Raw genomic sequence first — 16,799 nt, 5'->3', positions numbered from 1 at the left:
GAAATTAATGAGTATTTGTGTTTATGATACTTTAAGGTTAATGGTAGTTTAAATGTTATTTTTATAGAAAATAATAATAATTAGTTTTTAAATAATTAGAATTTCTGTTTAGATACTTTAAGAGTAGTTTTAATATTTTTTTAATAAAAAATAAAAACATTATAAAAATAAATTAGTTAGCCTTTATGATACTTTAACACTAGTTTAATGTTTTTATATAAAAAATAGAAAAAAATTATAAAAAATTATTTAACAATTATATTTAGGATACTTTAAAGTAATTTAAATATTTTTATTTATAAAAAATATAAATAATTTATAAAAAAATTATTTAGAATACTTTAGGATAATTTTAATGTTTTTTTCACAGATAAAATAATAAAAAAAACACATTATAGACATATAATGTTTATACCGTGGATTAGACTATAGATGTTAAGAGGAGTATGAGGTGTTATCTTTTTCATTTTTTTTTTAAAGCTATTGTAGTGTATTAAGTAAAGATATGATTACTGAACCCAAGACTATTGAATATAAAATTGACAATAGACTTAAGTTTTTTAGATCTAACTTGATAATTACATTTAATGCTATTGGATTGAAATTATTACTAAATCTAAAATTATTGAGTCTGGTTTAACCATTAAATCCAAAACCATTAAATTTAGGTCTAACTTGATCATAAAAAATAAAACACAAAATATTTTCTATATTTTTTTAACATTTCAAAATAAAAAAATTATTGGTCTGTTACGGAGCTCAGACAATATTGTAGCATGATTTATCCGGTGATCGGGTCCCATTTTGTTAAGCACAATCAGCACCGTTCATCCCAAAATCAGAGCTGCTTAAAATTCCCATACGGTTAGCCTCCCTCCATTAGAGAAGAAGTGTAGAAAATATTATGAAAGTGTTTCTTTCTCCTCTTTTTTGCGACACCGCACCATACCTCATGCGCGTAACGATTAAACCGGCTCTGCACAAACAACAACAGCAGTAGCTGTGATCAATTATCGGTTTTCGATTTCGATCGAGTTAGGGTTTCTGCCTCAAATGGATAATTACGGTTTTCACGATGGTAATATCTGTAATATGTTGGAGAGCAGACATCGCCCTGTAATTCTTCTTCACTATTTCTCATACTTAATATTTGCCTAATTGTTACTTCGATCGAATATTTCCTCTCTCGGTTTCTTAGTTAATTGTCTAGCTTTTTTAGGTGTTTGGCCAAGATTGTACAGTATTTTTTATTAATTAATGTTTGAAGTTTAATTATAGACTTAACAAGGTGTAAGTATAATTGCAAATGTGTTTCTTCTTTTGTAGGATGTTAATCACAGTTTACAGATGCATTCCTCACTGATTCGGAGACTCTCCCAAGAAAGAGAATTGGAGGTTAGTATGGGATTTTATTTTATTTTATTTTTATCCTTTTCATTTTAGCCAACTGGTAGTTAGCATGGAGGCTTTTCCTTGCAAGTCATTCCGTCCACCACCGTAGCTGAAAACGGTGTTTGTTCTGAATATACACTTACTGATCATCAATTTCTTCTGAATTATGATTACCAGTTGTGATTTGCATCCTCTGTTTTAATGGATGATTGTTATTTTCCAGTTGATTAATTGATGATATTTGCAGGGCACCTTGTGTAAAGCTATTTTTCCTAATGCAGCATCTGTTATCTAATTTTTTTTTTCCAGATTTTACAGCTTGATTATCTTAAAGTCTATCTCTCTCTCCACTGACAGGGGCATCAGGGTTGTGTCAATTCGATAGCCTGGAATTCTAAAGGTTCGCTCTTGATTTCTGGATCAGATGACACACGGGTATGATACCTCTTTATATTATTGAAGATTTCTTTTTTAGTGTTTCACGTGCAGTAAAAATATTTGGACTAATAAAAAGAACAGTTGAATTCGTGTTATGTGTGAGATTTTGCTTGGTTGCAATTTGTGTTTCAACTTACTATGATTTGGAAGATTGCAGACTTCGTAGAAGGGACCTCTATGATTCTGAACACATATGTTGTATGATTGGGTTGAACTAGCTGTTAAAAAAAATGGGATGGCGTTGAGGAAAATGGACAGAGCAGAAAGTGACTTAATGAGTAATGTTACTTTAGAGCTTTAAACTCCACTGAAAGAAATTTTTGATGCACTGAAGGAGAGGGTGATTGCTGTAGGCACACACAGATATTTTCATTTATTGAAAGAGGAGAGATATTGATCTTGCATCAATTTTTGCAGATGAATATTTGGAACTATGCTGGTCGAAAGCTTTTGCATTCTATAGATACTGGGCATTCTGCAAATATATTCTGCACTAAATTTGTTCCTGAAACATCTGATGAGCTTGTGGTTGCTGGAGCTGGAGATGCAGAAGTAATGTTGTGAAGAATTGAATTTTCTAAAGCTGAAGCTCTGTTCTCGAGTTAATTATTTTGGTAACTTGCTCTGACCTTTTCTCATTTCAGGTTCGCTTGTTTAATTTGTCTCGCTTGAGTGGAAGGAGTCCTGATGATAATTCTATTGCTCCATCAGCACTGTATCAGTGTCATACAAGAAGAGTGAAAAAATTAGCTGTAAGATCTCATTGTACAGATGACCTAGTTGGCTAGTTTTCTGTGTGTGCTAATGTATTTTTTTCTCCAGCAGTGGGTCCCTCTGAACCTCCAAAACTAGTCCTTGGCTTGTTTTATGAACATGGAAAAACAAAATTCAAATATTTTTGCTTGTTTGGTTAAGCAAATTTTTCCATTTGTCTTATTGCTTTGACCTTTTAGTAATCATAACCTTCACCTCCCTTGCAGGTTGAAGTTGGGAACCCCAACGTGGTCTGGAGTGCAAGTGAAGACGGAACACTTAGACAGCATGATTTTCGGGAGGGTGCTTCATGCCCTCCAGCAGGATCTTCCCATGAATGTCGCAATATTCTGGTTAGTTTCAGGAGAGCTGAAAATTCTTCTGTCTTGAATTTAGTTTTCCTGCTGTGTTGAAGTTTTGATAGCAATACTTTGGATCAGATAGTTATGCTGTTTTTGTGTTGAAATGCTGTTTGTTTAGTGTTGATCGTCTTTGATTGGTTGTTACCATTAGTTCCATGTCCTGTCATTAATGATCATTAGAGGTGTCATCTTTCAGTATTTGAGAGTTAAAAAGAAGATACTTGCATTCATTTTCCATATGAGGCACACTAAATCTATATGTAGTAGTGTTGGCATCTGGGTTATTAGCTTAATTTGTACAGTATACTTTTTGTCAAGTGTGGCAATGATGACTCACCAAAAGGTTGTCTAACTTGCTTGTGGAGCTAACAGGTTAAAGTTCAGAACCTCTCAATATCTATTTCATTTCCGAAATAACATACCTTAATATGTTTAGTTCAAACCTTAGTCAATGTTATTTAAATATGTTACCACTATTAATTAGCTTGAATGCCAGCAACACGTATAGTGCTTATGTTTACAAGTTATAGAGGTCATTTTTGTCCCTCAACCTTTTGATTAATGCAGTTAAAACATTCAGAAAACTATTTATGATGTTTGCTTTATCTCTGTTTGCTTGCCTTTCTGATTCTGGGGTGCTTGTTTGTGAAGATTTTCCCCTCAGCAAGCCTCTATATTTGAACATAATTGTTTTTCACATTTAGTACGTGATGACAGCTTGACTTGCGGTCTGGAGCAAAGAGGTCATTAGCAGATCCACCTAAGCAAACCCTTGCTCTGAGATCTTGTGATATCAGTACCAGTCGGCCTCATTTGCTCCTGGTTGGTGGGAGGTCTGAGCTGATGCCATCTGAGTTCTATTTTTCCTAATTTTTTCTCTTCATAAATGTTGTTTCTTAACTGATTTCTCTTGAAATGTTTGCAGTGATGCCTTTGCTCGATTATATGATAGACGGATGCTGCCTCCACTGACTTCCTGTAGGAAAAGGATGTCCCCGCCACCTTGTGTTAACTATTTCTGCCCAATGCACCTTTCTGAGCGTGTCAGTTCATAATTTCTGAACTATCTTGTTGTTACTTAATTATCTGATCTGATTGTGAACTGCACCATCTTTTATTTATTGGAGAAGGAGAAAAAAGATGATACAATTCATCCTATCTCCTTAGATTATTGTGTTAGATCATGAAGATATAATTAGTTCATAGCATAACTCTTGAAATCCTTGTAAACATGCTCATGTTGGTCTGATATCATCTTCTTGTCAATTTGCTTTTATTTTATGGCTTGTTTCTACAATTGTTCTATCCTCTCAATTCTCAAAGAAAAAATGTCATTAGAATTTATAATAACGATACAGTTGTGTATTTTTTAACTTCCATCTTGGTCTCCTTTTCTTTTCAGGGACGTTCAAGCTTGCACCTTACTCATGTTACATTTAGTCCAAATGGGGATGAGGTTCTCCTAAGTTATAGCGGAGAGCATGTATACCTAATGAATGTCAATCACAGTAAGCTCCTTCACCTTGTGAGCTTGGCTTTATTCCTGTTTAGTTTGTTTCTTAACCTGCTAAGTGATATTTTTATAACTTGACTTGGTGTTGGAATTCCCTTGTAAACACTCAAGGTAGTGTCTACACTCCAGATAAACAATGTTGTATGAAGTTTCTGGTGTGAATTTTGAAGTCAATGCAATGCTAGCTTCGGATATGATCTACAATTTGATATATGGTGGTCGTGATTTGTGTGCTGAACTGTTTCTGTCATTAATCTTTTGTTTGTTGTTTTATTTCTTGATTCTTTGTCATTCTAGTTATCAGTTGGTTAAACGTTGATTGGTTAATGTCTTAAGTTGTTGTGAATTGCAGGTGGGGGCACTGCTGTGCGATATACTATTGGAGATACTTCAAAATTGATGACCTTCGCCCCTACACTCAATGGGCTAGAGCTGCAACCGCTACCATCTTGTGTATTCAAACGTCAGAGTCATTCCAAAACCAATGGTTCTTCCATGGTGAGTTTCTTTGTTAATTATATTTGTTGTAGGCATATGTGTTGTTTTGATGCTACTGAGCTGGGGTCATGCCTGCTGTTCTTCATTTATATATTGATGACCAATCTAACATGGCTGTTACAGCTTGAGAAGTGTAGAAAGCTGGTTCAAATTGCTGAAAAATCCTTAGAGGAAGGGACATGTTATTTCTATGGAATTGAAGCCTGCAATGAAGTTTTGGATGGCCATGGTCGTGTTATTGGCCCAACGCTTAGGCATGAATGTCTCTGCATTCGTGCAGCCTTGTTGCTTAAGGTCTCTTAAAGATTTTGTTCATCAAGTTGTTTCTGCATCATTTATTTTTCATGCATTATCACTAAGGTACTGCGTTTTTTTATCTTCTAGAGGAAATGGAAAAACGATGTTCACATGGCCATAAGAGATTGTTTTAATGCCCGCAGAATTGACAGTTCGTCCTTCAGAGCCCTCTATTATATGTCTGAAGCTTTGTCACGGGTAAGCTCGTTGTATGAATCACCACTTTGTCTCATCAAATATGCGGTTTGCTGCCAATTACTCAGTCAATTGCACTGGTGAACCAGACTGATGGCCCTGCTGCCATCTTAATTCTACTCTTTGACGAAATATCCTGGATCATGTTTATAAAAGCATGATGTATAATATTTTGTTTTACCAATTATCACTTGTTTGGTGCATGCATAATATTTGGAATCTGAACAAACGAGCAATGATGAAAATGAGCTGATAATGTCATTTATTTATAACGATGAAAATGAATTGATGATATCATTTATTCATTGTTCTGTTATGGTTAGTTCCTTATTCCTAGTTTCTTGCAGCTGGGAAAACATAAGGAAGCTCTAGAATTCTCCATTGCTGCCCAATGTTCAGCACCAGGAAATACTGAAGTAGCAGTATTGATGGAGGATATAAGAAAGAATCTTGCTACAGGTTTGTGTATTGCAATATCTAGTGCTTTTGTTGTTTCCCCTTAATTCAACTGTTCAGACAAGAACCCATTTTGATAAAAAAATCAGCAGTTTTTGTAGTACACTGAGTAACTTTATCATGTAAAGAATGTTGAACACCTTATTGTCCTTTTACATAATAGACTTCTATTTGCATTTACCAATATAAAGCTTTGATTTTGCGGGAACAACTTATATAACAACACTCTGTATTGGTATTTGTCAATTGCATAAAATGAGTGCAACTCCCGGTGTCAACTCATTATTTTACCTCGTTGTTTTTAATTCATCTACTTGCTAGAAAACGAGTTAAGCATTAGAAGAGAGATGTTGCTTTAGAACTATATTTATTTACTGCTCAGCCCTTAAGTTAGTAGAGGCAGTGTATCAATTAAATTGATTCTGACTATACCTATCCAGGGTGTGTAATTTCTATGCTATGTATCTAATATAGAGAGGGAAGTGTACTCTGGGTGCTCTACATCCTTAGATCTCCCAATGTTTTCTTTCTCCTTATCCACATCCTTGGAAACTCAACAAGTATTATAATATTATATGCTGTTTATCTCTAGGTCTCAATATCAGTTTTATTTGGATTTAAGGTCCACTTTGTTTTATCTAGTCAGTGTTGAATATAACAATCCATGGCAATTCATATGTTAGTTGCAATCTTGGGCCCTAGATCAATCATCTTATAATATAGCAATTACAAAATTCTTCTTTTAGTTATTTGGAAGTTGTAGAAATGGATAAATTGAATTGTACAAAATGTTAAATCTTAGATTTTTTCCTCTTTAAGGAGAACTGTATTAGTTGATTTATTTGGTGTTTCATAACATTGACTGTGTCTCTTCCCAAGACTATATCTGCATCTGTTGCATGTTTGCATGTCTAGCTGAAGCTGGAAAAAGTAGTAAGGACAATGACGGGGCAACAAGGTCTGAAACCCGAAATGGACGAGCATTGTCATTGAGTGATATACTCTATCACTCAGAGGCAAATAGTGAAGCTTCACATGATGGTCCAGGGTCTGATAGAGAAGATTCTGACTATGATGAGGAGCTGGAGTTGGACTTCGAAACATCAGTATCAGGTGATGAAGGGCGTGATGTTGAACCAAACATTCTTCATGGAAGTTTGAATCTCAGGATACATAGGAGAGGTGATTCAGCTAGAGATTCAAGCTGTACAAATGGTTCGTGTGGGTCGCCTTCATCATCACAAAATGATCGAACACCCTATCAGGTTAGCATGATCTTAAATAGTGATATTGTGTATAGTTTATGTATTGCTTATCAAAATATTCGTTCTTTTTGAAATCTTGGGCTTCCTCTCATGCATGTTACTATTTGGGAAAAATAACCACTATTTGAAAGTTTACCTTGTAAAGGTTGGCTGGGTGTCCCCAAGGATGAGATCTAAAGGGGGAAAATACTAAATTTGGATATAGTTTCGACTAGCAGTTTAGTGTATGTTATAAGTTGACTTATTTGTATTGTTCAATTCTCTGTCTCTACCTCTCACACACGCATGCACACAATGCACACGCATGCATGCATGTGCACACACGCTTGTTACACGCATGTGCATGCTCACAGATGTACATTCTTTTTTCACTCTGGTTCAGCAATTTCTGTCTCTCTCTCTCTCTGCTAGTTGATATATTCTAAGCTGGTATTGCAGCCGGAGACTGTCATTGATATGAAGCAGAGATATGTCGGCCACTGTAATGTTGGGACTGATATAAAACAGGCTAGTTTTCTTGGGCAAAGAGGTTGGTTTCTTATAGATCTCCTATACTTTCTTAGCACTTAAGATGTAAATCAGTTTGGGTCGCTTTTAGTTCTTGATGTTAATAAAGTTAGGAATTTGTTTTCACATGATTCATATTTTTATTGATATTTGATACCTTCCATAGATGTGCTGTACAATTGTTGCCTTTTCAAGGAGGTTCTATTGAAATGATGCATTAGAAAGATTCCTGATCCTGACTGTTGTGTTACTGGGGAGTATGGATATGCTTTAGTAGTCTTTTTGAATTTGAATGTATCATTGGCTCTTGCTTTGCTGCATACTTGGGATAATTTAGGTCTTAGTTGTAAGGTATAGCTGGAATGGATTATCTTTAGTAGTTTTACCCTATTAAAGTGACTGAATGTCTTCCTCTGTTAGGCAAGGTGTTTGTATACTGGTTGTTTGCTGGAAAACGAGGACCATTGAGTTCTTAAGGTGTTTGTGGAATGCAGTTGTAGATTTTATGATGCTAATTGACTGAATGTCTGTAGCCTTGGGTCAGGTAATATGCTTGGTTTCTTCAGCTGCTGTCAATCAGCTGCCAGTACAAGTGGCTTCTTGGAAAGTGTTGGTCATTTTCCATAGGACCCCATTTTGCTTGCCTTTGACATGTGAAAAAGAAATAATCCTTACTAATAGTGCACAGGAATTTGGAATGATGAAAAATCTGTTCTTCAAAGTGGACAATCATTAGGTGTCAATGAGGCCACAAAGAGGGAGGATATCGCAACCAGCCATAAAAACTAGGAAATTAGAAAGACAGACACTTTGGAGGGACAGAGTATATACTTCAAGCAAACCATGTAAACCTGATCAGGCAAATTGAACAATGCTTTATAGTCTGATTGAATGTTTTCTGTCACCATATCAGCACCAATGCAATGGATCTGGACACTGTATGCATCATAGATTGTTTGATGTGCCTTAAGGGAAATGATTTGTGGCATGAATTTTGTGTTCTGTAGCACTATGCCTTAATTATTGTTAACGTGCCTTGCAGTTTTCTAGATTTTTTCAAACGTTGCAAGCGAGATCAAGTTCAGAAGCAGCATACCATTTGGTCAATTCTTAGTTTCTTACTATTGATTTGCAGGTGATTATGTGGCCAGTGGAAGTGATGATGGTAGATGGTTTATTTGGGAAAAGCAAACTGGTAGATTGATAAAAATGCTTCTTGGAGATGAGGCTGGTAGCATTCTTTCTCCATGTGACTCTGTTTGGCTTTTGCCTAGATTCAGTAGTACCTTCTTAATTATCATTGATTTATTCATTTTCTGCCTCACAGTTGTGAACTGCATCCAGTGTCACCCATTTGATTGTGTTGTGGCAACCAGTGGTATTGATAACACCATAAAGGTTAGTTTGATGGATTTGATTTGTTTCCATCTATTAAATTGTGCTTGGCTTGTGTCCTAGGATAAAAGAGACATACAAAAGGGACAAAATCGTGTTTGGTTGAAGAGATAAAGATGGAGTCATAAAAACAAATATGTTTCAATAACAGTTTTGAAGTGAATTTACACCCTTTTAAAACAGAAAGGACAAGGGGATGTCTCCTCTCTGTCCCAACTATCTTTGTCTCTTCTATCGCTATCTTATGGTTTGGTTTTCTGATTTTCTGACGTGGTTCTAGATTTGGACTCCAAGTGCTTCAGTCCCATCGATAGTGGCTGGGGGAGCAGCAGGACCTGAAACTTCTAATGTGTTAGAAGCCATGGAAAGCAACCAGCGAAGATTATGCCATAATCGTGAAGCAATCCTGTAAGAATATGAGCCCTTAGTTGTCCGTGTTCCCCAAAATTCATGTATTATTTTGTGAATTTTGTTTTGCCACCCTCTCTCTATATAGAGGTCCACTATACATGAAACCAACGAGCCTTTTCAATGTGACAACCCAAACTGGATATAAGAAATTGATTTTTCAAGAACAGCAATACAGCCTCGGGTCTGGGATTTGTGCTCTTCACTTCACTTTGGTTTTGTTTGGTGAACTTTTGGATGCTGCCCTGGCACACCTTACAGCTCAGTTCAACAAAGTCTGTCTTGAGTATATATGGCTGGCCACATGGATGTTCCTCCAGTTCTTCTGTTGGAATCATTCATGTAAACCTCAATTCATTTCCCAGTTTTCTTCTCATGCTTGTATCTCCTACAGCTAGAAGAAATACTCAATGGGATAAATGCTTATCTAGCACCCCTCTTCTTCCCAATGCACCCATGCACATGTCTTAAGTCATAGATTTAATTATTGTTTTTTCAGGACTAATTTCTTTTATCCAAGTGACTCATTATGTTTACAAGGATTCATAATGTTTGTTGCAGCCCTTTTGAGCTTCTAGAACGGTTTCGGATGCATGAATTCACTGAAGGAACTTTGCACCCTTTTGAGTGTGCTCAGAGCTAATCGGGACCTGTTTGCACTTGAGCCTCCAGTTAAGTATCTGCATGCACACGGGGGTATAACTTCAATTTTCATGGATACAATAGTCATATTTGGATTTGCAGTTTAGACCAGTATCTTTGTTTTTATTATGATCATCAAGCTTTAATGGCTGAAACATTTTGATGATTTTATGGTTTGTTGCTAAAACCCATTGAAACCCTTGTTAGCTGGTAGGCTATAATTCTTAGTTTCTAAGAGAGATTCTTATACAGGCTTTATCTGTCAGGCACTGCATCATAATTTTGCTGAAAAGAAAGCCATGTCACAATGATTTAATCCATTTCCATGATTGTTTTCTTCATTTTCCTTGAATCCTTGTACATTGTGTACCTAATTTTTTTAATAAGTTGTTTCACGTGTTTAACTTGTTGTTTAAAGAAGTTAATTCCAACAAAATAATGACATCATGCTAAGGTTTACTTTGGATTATAAAAAGCATAACAAATCAATGTACATGGAAGTGATATGCATAGGAACATGATGAAGCAGCACAAAAAATCATAGTTATATTTGTCGTTTGGATTCTAATTTGAGAATTGTTTGGATCACAAGGTCTCCAGTTTCAGTGAAAAAAGACTGGATGCCTTGTGAACCTCAAGAGAGTTATCGCCTGTTGCATGAACCAAAATCTATCACTGAAGGAAATTATATTTCTGAAACTGGTTTTTTTTTTATTATATATATATAATTTTATATTTACTTTTTTGCGATTCCAGAGTTCTTTTCAGTGTTGTGTGCTTCAGGAGATCAGTCACCCATTGCATGAACCCAAAACTATCACCAAAGGAAATTATTTCTAAAACTGGTTTTTTCTTATCATATCGTTGCAGATTTATGTGCTGATGAGTGATGATACAAACGGAGTGTTGTTTTTTCGTCGAGCAAGGAGATAAAGGGAGGCTGCACCATAATTGGTGGTAGGAAACTAGTTGGCCATGTAAAGCCTTTTGTCCCATATCTTAATAAAGTGTCGCCAGTGTTAAATTATATCTAGTGCTGTACTGTTGCTATAAAGGTAATTACTTCTTGCTCATGTAATTATTTTAAGAGGTTTCTCTTTATTGCTGTATTTAGTGAAAACAATTCCTGCACAGATGACAATATTTTCCGTAGGTCTGCTTGAATTATTTGATTTTGCTTTACTCTTTTGCGATTCCAGAGTTACCTCACAGTGTTGTGTGCTTCAGGAGGTCAGTTAGCATCCTTGGGCATATTGTTAAATCATACCTGTGAACGACTCTTTGTTATTGATTTCAGGCATGTTCATGTTTGAGATTGTGATAGCGGTTACAGTTTAAAAGGTTTTTTTATTTAGAAATATATTAAAATAATTTTTTTTTAATTATTTTTAAGATCAGCATAGTATATCAAAAACAATTAGAAAACATGATTAGAAAACATATTCCTCAAAATAGGGGGTGATGAGACAGTGATTTTAGTGAATAAAATCAGAAATGTCAATTCTTTTGTGCTTTTTTCGCATGTGTCTTGTGCATGCTAAACATCCAATTTTATGCATCTTGGTTCCCGTGTGGAGCACGTTCAGTTTTACTCACGATGCCAAGACGTGCCAGCAGTGTTTTGATGTGTGGTGTGGTCTCCAGTCTTCGCTTCATTCTTGGTTTGCCTTCGTTTCGAATTTTCAGGCATTGAAAAGAGATGAGTGCTAGCTGTCTTCTCTGTTACCTTCTCCCTCTCATTCCGGTAATTCTTCCACTTTTCAAATGCTACTTGCTATTTGTAACTTGTACTCTATATTTTTGTAATTGTATTAAGACTTATGACTAACAAGTAAAATGCATTGCTTTAGGTGTGTTGCATAAGCCAAAGCTTATGCTAGTAGAATTGAATAAACATCGAGATGTATTTGCTATCTGTACGGAGTGGAAAAACAGACAGCAAAATACTGTGTTTATATTGGGGTAGATCGCTTTTTTTTAAAAAAAAAATGCATAAAAAAAATATAAAGATGTTGCTGAAGTGTTTTCTAGCAAAACCTGATGTACAATAGGTATTTTTTAATATACTGAGCTATATACATTTTTTTAAAAAAAAACCTATTGAGCTGGTGATGCAAGAGATTGATCTAGATTAACTTAACATGTATAATTTATGATTCATGTTATGACACTATTATAACTTAATAGTAAAATAAACTTTGAAGTTTAATTCTTAATCAATTTAATATTAAAAGATAAAAATAAAAATAAAAAATCAATAGAAAAAAAGATTAAATAAAAAAGGATTCAAGTCAATCTCGGTAAAATTTTTAGATCTGAAATTAAAAAAAAAATCAATCTAAAAAAAACAATTAGAGTCAATCTAGGTCAACTTGTAAAATTCATAACCTAGGTTATGAGATAAATTCATAGCAAGCAAATTGAAAGAAATTACAAAATCTCATTCCAAATTAACTAAATGTTCAAGGATGAAATTGAAAAAGTTAAATTTAAAAAGGGACCAAAAACCAAATGATCCAAGTCAACCTTTCAAATCTGAGATCCAGGTTATGAGATCAAGATTACCCTATACAAAGTAAATTGAAAAAAATTACGAAACTCAATCCCAACCAATCTAATGTTGAAGAAAAAAATTGAAAAAATAATTTAATAAAAAAAAGGAATCAAAGAAAAAACAAATAACAATAAAAAAAATAATGATCAAAATTGACATAAAAGAATATTGACAATGCATGGCATGAAACCCAAGGCAAAGAGAAAGAAAAGAAGAGTAGGTTGTCGGTGACGCAACACAACCTTTAATCCACCCCACGCTACCTTAACTTGTAGCTCTTGTTAAGATGATTCAAGAGAAATAACAGAGCACCACTTAGAGGAGGTTGCACACGCCTCCATATCATAAAGGTTCTCCTCACATGCTAGAGCAACCATTCTCCCACTGCCTATTCAATTTAATCCTTGCTTCTGTTTCAACTTCAAATTTATTCCTTTAAGCCTTAATTGTTTTAGATTAGTAAATTTGATTTTTATTTTGTGAAATTGAGCATTAATAGCTCATCATAATTTTTTTGACACTATGAGATCCATAAATCTAGGCGACCAAAACAAAACATTAAGTCCAATTCCAAATACATTTAATGTGAAAAGATTAAATTGAAAAAAAAATCAAGTGATAAAAAAAGGGTGAACATTTTTCCTTGCCCATTCAATTCAATCCATGATGCTACCAAAAAAAAAAGGGTTGTGTATATTTCTAATCTTCATATTCAATCCTCAAAGCTTTAATTGTTTTAAATCAATGAAATTTAATTTAATTTTGACAAATCAAGTAACAACCGAGTAATGAAATTTTTTCCTTGACATCGCACGATCCTCTAACCAAGACAGCCAAAACAAACCACCAAGTCAAATCTTAAATAAACACAAGTTCAAAGGAATAAAAAAAAAATAGAGGGACCAAAATGAAAAGAGCCAAAGGAGCAAAAAAAAACAAAGAAAGAAGAGAAAATGTTGGGGAACATTATGACAATCCACAATGTTTTCTCTTTTGATAAACAACCTCTTAGTTTTTTTTTTCTTAATTAACAATGCTATTTAACCCAATTATGTTTTTTTTTGGCATTTTTATGTCAAGTTTTCTTTAACTTTGATTTTCTATTATTTTATTTGAAGAATAAAAAACTAAGATATATCTAATTTGTTTTCCTTTAATGTTTTAGGAATTACTAGTTGGAGGCTTGTGTGTTGTCACAAACATTTTTTTTTCTGGAATTTTTATTAAATCTAGTTAAGTTTATTAGGTCAACGTGATGACTCATTGACCTGGCCTTTGGATTAGGCTAGGTTTCAAAATAAACTGGGTTGGGGGTGACCACTATAGCCTAGCTGACCTAGTGATTAATTGACCCAGTCAAAAATCCAGTGTACTTTTAAAAAATCAAAAAAGATATGGACTTAAAAAAAACAAAATTGGAATGATGAAGTATTGAATTGACCCGGGTTAGTCCGTCCAAATCATGACCTAGGTTATGACCCTAACTAGATTTAATAACTTTGTTTTAGAATTTATTTTTTATTTAATTAAAAATTTATAAAAAATTGACATCTATAAGAAAGATAATAAATAAAATTATTGAGGAGAAATGCATTTCTTTTACCTAAACTCTGTTTTCTTGTTAGTGCATCTTTGGAGTATATGAGTGAAATAAATTTTTTTTTTAATCATGATCTCAAAATTAAGTTTTCAAACACATTCAAGACAATGTCTCAATATTTTGAATGTGATCAAAGAAAAAAATAAATAAATATCATAAAAAATGTAAAAACATCCATCAGGAATTTAAAGAAAGCTAATTTTATTTTCATTGAATATTCATGACCAGTCTTTTATTTTTGCATATCAGGTATATAGGAATTGAAAAAACCATTGTGAATACTCACATAAAAACATATAATGTTATTTAATAACCATAATAAAATTGAACATTAATTTTAATAGCATGTTAAGTTTTTTTTTAAATGCATTTAAATGAAAATAAAAAATAACATAGAAAAGGGGTAGTCTATGAGCCAAGGATCTAGGGCTTGTGCATATGGTCCATGGAAAAGAAGGACCACTGTGCGGTGGCCTGAAAGGCCAAGCTCACTCATCTGGCCTGAAATTATGTTTTCACTTGAGGTTGGATGACAAGTCATCCAATTGTTTTTTTTTTTAATAAAGTAGATATGCCATTAATTAATTCAAATTCTGGTCACTAGAGAAGTGGCTAGAAAATAGTGTTGGGGTTTTTTGGACCTAAAAATTTATTTTCATCTAAAAACATGTAATAAACACCATTAAAAAATCAATAAAATAATTTATCAACTCAAAACACCCCTAAATTAGTTCAAAAACACAATAAAATATAATAAAACCTTCTTCAACTTTGATGTACTTTTCTCGACAATATAAAAGCTAAAAAAACACCTCAATAATATAAATAGTAGACATTCAAACAAATATAGGGGAAGACAACACATAAGTTAAAGGAAAGATTCTTGCAAAGAAAAACCTAAGCTAATAATAAAAGGAGACAAAGAAACAACAAAAACATAAAAAAATTGCATGATGAAGTCATGAAAAACTTCACATAAAAATTAATTTTTTCATGACCTGCTATTTTGGGAAAAGATGTGTGATGTTGATTATGGACTTTGTGTCTTGGTTTACTAGTTGTTGGGCTTGATCTATGACTAATAATTTACCTAAAAAAACAAGTCTTTTATGAAATGAGAGACTTTTCGATGTTTAAGGTAGTAAATATATGATAGAATTGAGAGAAAATATAAGCCAAAATTTGTTGAAGAGTAAAATTATTTAGTATGTAAAAAATTATAACTTATCTTGTTAATTTGTTGACCCAATATATTATAGACCTTGGTCACCATCACACTCACAATTGGTGAAAAAATGGGCACCCATTATTTGTTATAATGCCTTGCACTTCATTGATAGAGAAGCTAGTAATTGTCAATAATACATTGGATGAAAATAATAATTGATTAATAAAATCGGTGCTTAATTTGCATGAAAAGTGATTTATATTTCCAATGTTGACCAATGGCTAAAAAAGATGGTGACAACCCTACATTATACTTGTAGAAAATATGTTAAAGAATATAAAAAATATTATGTGTGTGGGTGTTGGGCACAACATTCTAACTCTTTAAAGAATGAAAAGATATCCAAATACGTGTATAAAGGACAGTCTGTGTGGTGAAAAAAAAAAGAAAAAGGAAAACTTTTGATCGTTTAGGCCTTAGTCGAAACAACATGGCATGGTTGGTGGTCATGAATGACTTCTAGTGGTGATGTATGGGGTGATGAGGAGTAACCGCGCGTGTGAAGTGTATGTTGGCCACTCTGCTTGGGAATGGCCTAAACATAATGCCTTTTGTTTTTGGTAAAAACATGCACCATTAGTATCAAGATAAGAGGAAAAAGGTAAAACAAAAAAGAAAGTAGTTAACACCTCTCTTGAAATAGCACTCCTTATTTTAGTTTTTGATCCCATGAAATGTTTTTTTTTATTAGCATTTAAAAGAAAAATTGTCAAACTAATACCAATAATTTTTTTTTAAAAAAAATAGCACATTTTCGTAAAAATTACACTTTCCACTTTTGAATTTTTTAAATATTGCAATTAGAAAGTGCAACTTTTTTAAAAACATTCACAAATTGGCTCCACATACTTCAAGAGAAAAGAAAATAAATGGGAGAAAACAAAGAATGAGGCTATAGAGGCACACCAAAATCAAGACAATGTTATAAAGGAAAAATACCCTTCAAATCAAATGTTTGATTATGTAACAATAATAACTATAATGAAGCAATTGCTAATAGATGAGATTGTGATTGGACTGCAGTGATGTTTATCAAACTAAGATGGCCTTAAAGTATAATAACTAGATTGTTGGCCCGTGATACATCGCGGGTCAGACTCAATTTTTTTAATGTAAAAAAAGGGATGCTTAGATGATGATAGTGTTTTTAAAAAAGCAAAACAAAATCCAAGACTCAAGCCATTGACTTGATCAGATCTAATAAATTTTTTTAATTTAATAATATGATAAAAAAAATAGGCAACGTCAACAAATAAATCAAACAAAAAATAGCGATAATTAACTATAAAAAAATAA

The 16,799-nt window shown here is 33.5% G+C and overlaps 1 protein-coding gene across 2 annotated transcripts; it reads left to right on the top strand.

The window, feature by feature from the left end:
* The first annotated feature begins 828 nt into the window (after positions 1 to 828).
* Positions 829 to 11,303, top strand: LOC133694960 (protein ALTERED SEED GERMINATION 2). Of its 2 annotated transcripts, XM_062116659.1 has the most exons (20): positions 829 to 1,116; positions 1,327 to 1,395; positions 1,750 to 1,827; positions 2,248 to 2,382; positions 2,475 to 2,582; positions 2,811 to 2,936; positions 3,663 to 3,778; positions 3,871 to 3,988; positions 4,348 to 4,453; positions 4,811 to 4,956; positions 5,080 to 5,250; positions 5,341 to 5,451; positions 5,796 to 5,907; positions 6,820 to 7,169; positions 7,608 to 7,698; positions 8,812 to 8,907; positions 9,004 to 9,074; positions 9,352 to 9,479; positions 10,041 to 10,150; positions 10,992 to 11,303. In XM_062116659.1, exons 1-19 carry the CDS (start codon positions 1,054 to 1,056, stop codon positions 10,120 to 10,122), a joined length of 2,277 nt encoding a protein of 758 aa, XP_061972643.1. In that variant the 5' UTR covers positions 829 to 1,053; the 3' UTR covers positions 10,123 to 10,150; positions 10,992 to 11,303. The 2 variants fall into 2 exon arrangements, with proteins under 2 accessions (XP_061972643.1, XP_061972644.1); XM_062116660.1 differs by lacking the exons at positions 829 to 1,116; positions 1,327 to 1,395 and adding an exon at positions 1,988 to 2,108.
* The last annotated feature ends 5,496 nt before the right edge of the window (positions 11,304 to 16,799 follow it).

This window comes from Populus nigra, chromosome 5 (genome assembly GCF_951802175.1).
Source record: "Populus nigra chromosome 5, ddPopNigr1.1, whole genome shotgun sequence".
NCBI classification, from domain to species: domain Eukaryota; kingdom Viridiplantae; phylum Streptophyta; class Magnoliopsida; order Malpighiales; family Salicaceae; genus Populus; species Populus nigra.
The sequence above is the reverse complement of the archived record's forward strand: the minus strand, read 5'-3'. Positions and strand labels throughout refer to the sequence as shown.

Bases quoted from the DNA above. Each gene is read 5' to 3' on its own strand.
- LOC133694960 (XM_062116659.1), top strand. From the start codon at position 1,054: ATGGATAATTACGGTTTTCACGATGGTAATATCTGTAATATGTTGGAG. The intron at 1,117-1,326 runs GTAATTCTTCTT...CTTCTTTTGTAG, and splicing joins TGGAGAGCAGACATCGCCCT to GATGTTAATCACAGTTTACA. The intron at 3,989-4,347 runs GTCAGTTCATAA...TTTTCTTTTCAG, and splicing joins CAATGCACCTTTCTGAGCGT to GGACGTTCAAGCTTGCACCT.